This window comes from Quercus robur, chromosome 1 (genome assembly GCF_932294415.1).
Source record: "Quercus robur chromosome 1, dhQueRobu3.1, whole genome shotgun sequence".
NCBI classification, from domain to species: domain Eukaryota; kingdom Viridiplantae; phylum Streptophyta; class Magnoliopsida; order Fagales; family Fagaceae; genus Quercus; species Quercus robur.
In genome coordinates, this window is record NC_065534.1 from 9,491,607 (window position 1) to 9,500,185 (window position 8,579).

The following is an 8,579-nucleotide window of genomic DNA, read 5'->3' on the forward strand; positions in this document are numbered from 1 at the left end:
ACCAATTTGGATATATATTACTGTCAGTTTCTTTAAGATCTTCTCCCCTCTGCTCGTGTGTGTGCTAAATACTTAGTATTCTATAAAAAAAAAAAAAAAATGCCCTTGAAAGAATATATACTATTTTTGCTACATTTAATATAGCTTGTCTCATATCCGCAGACACCGTAACTTTGTAGCTCACAACTTTTTTTTTTTTTTTTTTTGAGAAACAGATCACAATTTTGTTAGATATATGCGAGACATGTTAGCGGTTTCTCTATGTGAACGAAGAATGTTCCTTCATGCCTTAATAATGTACTTTTACCAAATTATGGCTGAGTTTTTTTCAATGAAATATTCAGATTTCTTCTATAAAAAAAAAAAACAATTTAATTGAATTCAATTGGAGAATTTTAGATACAACAATACATAAGAAATTGTACATATGTTTTGCCCATAATTTACCATAATTTATAAATATAACTTTTTTTTGGGGGTAGATCTCATAAAAGCTCAGATGTTTGAAGCACATTCAATGCTTGCTTAATGGCCTAAGGTTAAATTATATCTTGGCATACATTAGGATTCCTAAAGTTTGTGGGAAGGAAAGTAATTTTGGTAGCTAAAATTATCAAGCAATAAGGAATGACCAAAAAGCAAGAGATTTTAAAAACAAAGAAAATAGACTTCAGAGAACAGAGCAAAAGGCCATAACTTTTTTTTTTTTTCCAAGAATAAAAATTAGACAAAAGGCAAAGAAATTTATATACATACACATATAAAAAAGAGAAGAAAAGATTGAGAAATTACGTCCTCAGTATTGTCCTCCCCACGTGGTTGGAAAATTAAAACACACACACACATACACACAAAATAAAAATAAAACACTGAAACCTCTCTGTCTCTATCTCTCTCTCTCTCTAACTTTCTCTGTCCTACATGCTATATAAACAATCGTCGGCTAAGGTTACCTACGTTCATCTTTTTAGCTCTGAAACTTGAATTACAAAGCTCTGTATAGGAAAGAAATAGAGAGACAGAAGGAAGCTTTAACTCTCTCTTGGCAATATTATCAAAGTCCAAACCTCACAAAAAACAGTCAAAGCTTAAATCTTTTTGCACACACCCCATTGAATTCGGAACTCTTTGTTCCCATTTCCTAGCTCCTCATTTGTTGGTTCACTTACTATAGTCCTTAATTTAAGGTACAGTCCCTAATAATATCTCTCTCTTTTATAGTTTTCTATTTTTTCTTGTTTCTGTTTGTATTTTTTGTCTATAGAAAGGGAGCTACAGCAAAAATGGTATTACAAATGTGACATTTCTGCATTATTGTTTGTTCTTATGCTGGTTGGATTAAATTCCTGTTCTGGGTTCTTGTGAATTTTTTCTTCATAACATGGTAATGTGTCTGATTTCTTGGATTCTTTGCTTGAGTATTCGTTTTTTTAGATCCTTTTACTCTTTTTCTTGATGGGTTTTGTGTGAAACATTTGGAAGATTATTCAGCTCATGTAAAGTATTATTCTTTTAAACGAAATGGCAAATGGGTATTCTGGTTTTTTCTGTGTTGGCTTTTGGTTACAAAGATATGTGTTTGTCTTCAGGATATATATATTTTCTGATTTGAAAAAGATTTTTTTTTTTGGGTTATTGTTTTTGCAGATCGATGGTCTTTTCTAATGGGTTTTCAGCAACTTGTTTGATTGATAAGATAGTGACTTGCTTGCTTACCTTAGTTATATGAATCTTTGAATGTTCTACCATATGGAAAATGCTATTAGGAGAAAATGGGCGTCTCTGGCTTTTTGGGGGCTGGATTCAATTGATTTTTTCTGTTAATTTTGCATACCTGGTTGATTATATATTGTTGTTTCCATACGCTTTTTTTAGATTCAAGCTTGTATTTTTGTTTGTCTTGAAGTTTTTTTCTGGTTTCCCAAGTTGGAAAGATGATAATTTTACAGTCAATATTGAGTCCTTTAGCATTATCAAATATGTGACACTCCCGCTCACATCTTTGTATTTTGTTTTGTTTTGACAGGAATTTGGATTGATTTGGTTGTTTATACAACCTTCCTTGTCAAATGGGGATTTCTTTTTCCTGCCCATTTGCAAGATACAGTGATGTAGAAGATGGCCTACGATCTATTATTGTCAAGTCCATCAATTTGGAGAACGATGAACTTAAAACACCAGTGCGATCTATCAGTATAAGCGGTTGTGATTCTGAACCCCCCATATTGAAATCCTTAGGTTCTGGAAATATGACAATAGAAACATCTGTTAGCTTTAAAAATGGAGAACTGGAAAAAATGGTCTCAGTCAAGGCTCCTTCACTAGACGAAGAATGCAATGTGCCCATTGAATCAAACAGCCCAAGAAGTGAAGTGATTAATAATCAATCCCCAAGATCAGATGGTGAAGTGGGGATGATCCAACAATCGCCAATTTTGGATCCCAACAACCCCAAGCATGAAGCTGCACTAAAGTTGCAAAAAGTGTACAAAAGCTTCCGAACCAGAAGAAGGCTAGCAGATTGTGCAGTCCTGGTTGAGCAGAGCTGGTATGTGTCCTTTTTATATGCATGCAGCAACACTGCCCTTTTATTCATGTATTTGATGTGTTTGTATCTTGTGCTAATGCAATTTTATTTCATACTATAGGTGGAAACTCTTGGATTTTGCTGAACTCAAGAGGAGTTCTATATCATTCTTCGATATTGAGAAACATGAAACTGCCATTTCGCGATGGTCAAGAGCAAGAGCCAGAGCTGCCAAGGTAAATTTCAAACAGATTGATATTTACTTCTGACTTATGCTATGTACTTTATTTTGATGTCTAAGTATTTGTCTCTTTGTTAATGCAGGTTGGAAAAGGTTTATCTAAGAATGATAGAGCACAAAAACTTGCTTTGCAACACTGGCTAGAGGCTGTAAGTCAATTACACTAGAACATAGTTGGCTTTTACTGATTTTTCCCTGTTTCTTCATCAGCCTTTACTGATTTCAATTCTTATTATTCATCTGAAACAGATTGATCCACGCCATCGATATGGACATAATTTACACTTTTATTATAAAAAATGGCTTCATTGTCAGTGTAAAGAACCCTTCTTCTACTGGTAATTTCCTTTAACCAAAATGATTTTGCTTCATAATAAGAATTTTGATTCCAGATGTTCAAGAATTTGGATTTGAATATACTTATTCTGGTTTTGGAAATGCAGGCTAGATATAGGAGAAGGGAAGGAAGTAAATCTTGAAAAATGCCCTCGATCGAAACTTCAACAGCAGTGTATCAAGTATTTGGGTCCGGTGAGCCTTTATTTCCTTACTTGATCATCATCTATTTCAATTTGTTATCATTTTATTTACTAATAATTTTTTCCCAACTTTTAATAGAGGGAAAGATTGGCCTATGAAGTTGTTATAGAAGATGGAAAGTTCTTGTACAAGAAATCGGGGGAGATCCTCAACACCACCAGTGATGCGAAGTGGATTTTTGTCCTTAGCACATCTAAGGTTTTGTATGTTGGCAAGAAGAAAAAAGGTACTTTCCAGCATTCTAGCTTCTTGGCTGGAGGAGCGACATCTGCTGCTGGGAGATTAGTCATTGAGAATGGCATCCTAAAGGTATAGATATTGCATTAAAGTTCATAGAATTTCTATCATAAAACATGAAAAAAAAAATTGTAAAGAAAAGTAATAAAAGGCTCAAGATTTTTCTTCCTATTTACCGTAGTCCTCATTTATGGCACAATTAATTGACAACGATTTCTACTACTCTCAACAGGCAGTTTGGCCTCACAGTGGTCATTATCGGCCTACAGAAGAAAATTTTGAGGACTTCATCTCCTTCCTTAAAGAGAACAATGTGGATCTCACAGATGTCAAGGTAAAAATAAAAAGCTTAATGTTCTTTAAAATGATATCAAATCTTTTTTCTCTTATTATAAAAAATAAGTAAAGGCCAGTATGCTGAGAATGTCATTTTTCTCTTATATTCAGACGAGTCCTGTCGATGATGAGGAAGATGATTTGCCTGGAAAGCAAAGAAGCAGTATTCATCTTAGAAGCCACTCATCTGATGAGGACGTGACTCAGAAGTTGAATGGCTCGGAGACTGAAGACTTAACTTGTGTAAAGACTGATTCAACAGGAAAAGAGACTGATACTGCATCTGATCTGTTCATATCAAGCCGATTACGCAGTGTCGGTAGAGATTTGGTTAATCTTGATATACCGGAAAGACATGAATTGTATGAGAGTTTAGAAAGAGAAAATCAAGATATTGAACCAAGTTGCAATAGTTTGCCAGTGGAACCTCTGGCTGATGGTTATGAAACAGCCGAAGAAGGATTAACTTCTGAACTGGATGGCAAGGCTCAAAAGCAGAACTTGTCTGATGAAGAAGAACAGGAAGGGAATGAAGTAGAAATCATTCCTGAAGAATCAATTCTCAAAAGGATCAATTCACATAAAGAAATGAACTCATATCAACTGGGAAAGCAGTTGTCTTGCAAGTGGACAACAGGAGCTGGACCCCGAATTGGTTGTGTGAGGGACTATCCCTCAGAGCTCCAGTTCCGCGCCTTGGAGCAAGTGAACTTGTCTCCAAGAAGTGTTGCCGGTTCAAGATCAAACTTCTCTCCTCGACTCATTAGTGGGTTGAGCCCAAGGGTATTGACACCATCAAGCTCTGGTAGGGAAATGACACCAAGCACAAGTTCAGTCGAGGAAGGAAACTTCTCAGAAAGAATTATTCCCCAATCAAGAACACAGTCCTTCCCATTGATTAGAGGAACATCATGAATAACAGAATTTCCTAATTTTTCATGAGTAAGAGCAGATTACTGATTCATATATTCTTTTGTGTAAATAGAAAGGATGATATAGAAATTCATTGTCATTCTCTTCATTTACAATCATGTATACATTTTTTTGTTTATTCATCTTGTACAAAATAAGATGACAATTGTAGAATTTCATGGGTTTGATGCCCTTTTCATACAAAAGAAGGTATTCATTTTTCTTAAGCAATGTTTTGTTACTGAACCCTCATACTATGACATTTTGAGCGCATTGAATGCTGTTAATCACTAAGATTGGATGAGATTTTCTAGTCCATTATTGGTCAGGTCGGATAATTCTCACCATTTAATGTATTTACTTTCTCTTCTCCACTGTTGGCTATGTTTTCTAGTGTTGAAAGAGATTAATTATATGAGTTCCATAAATCACTTAACGTTTAAGACCATAAATTTTTGTGCCCAAAATCTTTAACCTATATTTGGATAGGAGGGGAGTGGATATACTAATATTCTTGTAACCCTTTTTGTGATTGTGATTTTGGGTTGGATATATGTGTTTTGTACGAGTGTGTTAGGTGTATACCAAGTCAAATTGGATTATATAAGTGATTATGAGAACAAAGAGAAAGTAACACGATGGGGCTATTAATTTTGACTGATGACTAGCTCACTAGCTAACAAATTATTAACGGTAACAGTGCTTGTTTTGATAAGTCTTACGCGCTTGCATGTTGACCACTTGACCTCACATACTGGACCTGCAAACTATTGAACAACTTATGGGAGTTACTAACATTATTTTTTGCCTCAACAACTAGAATGCTCCGTTTGTGATAGGTGGAGCTTGAGTTTGTATGAGATTGTACGTTTTGAAAAACGAGTAAGGGACACAAATATATATTCATTTATTACCTCAAGCCGCGTTAGAAGGTAGAAGACCATAAGAAAAGTTATTGCATTGCTTATGGTCTGCATTAAAATCTTTTGATATGCTTACCATATATAATGTTATAAGGTCCAAATTTGTGTAGTATAATTCTGTTTAGTTGGAGAATTATGCTCCAGCCTCCAGGTTGGTATGGTTAAGAACAAGTCTACATAGATAATCACTAAATAAATATTAACTTGTTTCTATTCCGCGATATATGTCATTCTCAGGAGCATATATGGTGAACTTTCCTGATAGAGTTTTGAACTTGCAAAGTAAAATAAAGAGATATATAAATCTTTCTTAGAAGTATAAAATTTTATTGAAAAAGCATTAGGTATTGTAAACAAAATAATTGGTAAACTTTCAAAGATACCGCATAACTCCTCATATCCACCCTATTTTCCACCGACTAATGTGAGGATCTAACGTGGAAATTAATCTTCTCTTAATTTTCCATTTGAATTCTTCTTGTAGGAGAACTGTAGGTTAAATCTGCATGTGTATTTGTGAGCTGGCTTGATATTGATCTGTTTTTAAGTTAAAAAACTCCACCAATTTTGAAAACTACACAGTTTTCCTCCAAATCAATAATTTATACGGTTATCAATGTGTATTTTAATCACATAACTTATTTAGTTATTTAAAAGTGGTTAAGAACTCTGTGACTCAATGACATTGCTTGGTTCTCCCTCGAAAAATAATCAACTACAAAAAATTTGAGTTTAGGCTGCCTTTTTTAATGTCGCTATATTCCACACAATAGTTGTAAAATTGAAACTTTTACTGAAATTGAAACTTTTTAATTAAAAGTACTATAGATAAAGATAAAAATTAACTGAAATAGTACATTAGAACTTATGAATAGTGTCAAAAACTACAGCGGAACCTATGAATAGTAACAAAAATAAATTGAATAGTAAAATAAGCTGGCTTTTTAGTTTGTGCCAAACGCACACTAATGTTGGCAAAATTTGCCAAATAATATGTTTTTAGAAAAGTAGCACATGGATGAAGTTAATTAGTTAAGTAGACCGTTTTTTGAACTCGAGTTTGTTAAACTCACAAACTCAAATTCCAAAAACAGTCTACTTAACTAATTAACTTTAGTAGTATATTATTCAAATTTTTTTTTTCTAAAATAGTACTATTCAGCAAATTTTGCCTTTTTATATTTAGCAGCAACTTTATAAACTATAGTGAAGTTTTATAAAACTGCTACAATAGAATTTTTAGAAAGCCGCAATAGTCCAAACAATACAAATAATTTGAGTTGTTGTTGTTGTTGGGGATTATTAGACTTTTAAGCCTTTTTAGGGTTAGGGTTAGGGTTATGGTGCTTTCTTGAAAGATCCATTTGCTTTGCTGTTTGGTTTTTCAAGTTTCTTGAATAATGCTCAATTGAGGCGACCAAAATGTAAAATTGTTTTTGTTATCTTGTTTTCCATAATTAAAAAAAACAAAAACAAAAAAAAGAAGAAAAAGAAGAAGAGGAAGAAGAAGATGTATTTATTTCCTCTACTAACCCAAGTAGTTGCATTAAGCAGGAGAAGAACTGTTGCAAAGTTCATGGATTGCTTCTGGTTACTTTAATATCAATAGTTGTTTCAGGACCACATTTGATTAGAGTTGTGACAAAAGACAAAAGTTGTGGCGGTACACAAAAGTTGTGTCAGACTTTCTCTTATATCAGGCATCAACTGATAAAATTCTCTGGGGCATACGATTTTCATGAGAACCAAAATGACAATCATAATCAAAGACGCAAATCCTTGGTTGAACGACAACTTAATTCTAACTTGAATTTCTCACAAACTCGAGTTTCAAAAATATCAAACTTAACTATTTAACTTTAGCTATTCACCAAATTTTTTTTTTTTTTCCAAAAAATGGTACTATTAGCAAATTTTGTATATTATATTTAGCAGCACTTTTATAAACTACTAGTCTCATCACACGCATTCCACACATGCGATGAGAAACCTTTTTTATTTTTATTTTTATTTTTTTAGTTTAATATAATTTTTCAATTTGAATTTATCTATTGTTAGTGAGGCTAGGAAGAGATTTTTATAAAACTAAAATTTAGGATTTAAAATGGAATAAATTGTTGGGTTTAGTGTGTGCTAGTTTTTAGGGGAAAAAAACTGTATCAAATGTATATGAGATATGTTTAGATTAAGAGTGTACTAATTTTTAGGAAAAAAAGTTTCGGGAAGTTTTTTTTTTTTTTTTGAATTTTGTTGAATTACAATTTTAACCCTATTTTTTAAATTTTTTAAGAATAAGTATTATCTAATTAGATTAGGAGTATTTTTTACATTTTTTGAAGGCATAACTAACTTTCTAAATAAATAGAGATCTCACGTGCAATGAGACTCTTTTTTTATTTATTTAGAGTTTAATGTAATTTTTCAATTTTAATTTATTTATTGTTAGTGAGGTTACATTGGAAGAAATTTTTAAGGAACTAAAATTTAGGATTTGAAATAGAGTAAACTGCTCGTTTTAGTGTGTGCTAGTTTTTATAAATTTTTTTTTATCAAACGTGTATAAGATATATTTAAGTAAAGAGTGTGGTTCTAAGTTTTAGGAAAAATTTTTATCAGATATATTTTTTTTAATTTTGTTGAATTAAAATTTTAACACAATTTTTTTTTTAATTTTTAAAAATAAAAATAACTTAATTAGATTAGGAGTATTTTTAACATTTTAAGAAGTCATAAGTAGTTTATTAAATCCTCTAAACACTTGGAAACCGCTGCAATAATATTAAATTTTCAGCAAGAATATTTTTTCGCCTTTCCCGCAAAAAATTTCGTTTTTCCCACCCACTTAAAACATCACCCACTTAAA

At 32.4% G+C, this 8,579-nt stretch overlaps 1 protein-coding gene across 1 annotated transcript; it reads left to right on the forward strand.

The window, feature by feature from the left end:
* Positions 1–929: 929 nt before the first annotated feature.
* Positions 930–5,020, forward strand: LOC126719616 (IQ domain-containing protein IQM2). The gene is made up of 9 exons (XM_050422152.1): positions 930–1,187; positions 2,027–2,548; positions 2,649–2,763; positions 2,852–2,917; positions 3,018–3,106; positions 3,212–3,299; positions 3,387–3,617; positions 3,778–3,879; positions 3,993–5,020. Exons 2-9 carry the CDS (start codon positions 2,070–2,072, stop codon positions 4,794–4,796), a joined length of 1,974 nt encoding a protein of 657 aa, XP_050278109.1. The 5' UTR covers positions 930–1,187; positions 2,027–2,069; the 3' UTR covers positions 4,797–5,020.
* The last annotated feature ends 3,559 nt before the right edge of the window (positions 5,021–8,579 follow it).

What these genes read in the sequence shown, in the direction of transcription:
- LOC126719616 (XM_050422152.1), top strand. Translation starts at nt 2,070, where the DNA reads ATGGGGATTTCTTTTTCCTGCCCATTTGCAAGATACAGTGATGTAGAA. An exon ending in CAAGAGCCAGAGCTGCCAAG is followed by an intron (nt 2,764 to 2,851) that starts GTAAATTTCAAA and finishes TTGTTAATGCAG; the next exon opens with GTTGGAAAAGGTTTATCTAA. An exon ending in TGCAACACTGGCTAGAGGCT is followed by an intron (nt 2,918 to 3,017) that starts GTAAGTCAATTA and finishes CATCTGAAACAG; the next exon opens with ATTGATCCACGCCATCGATA.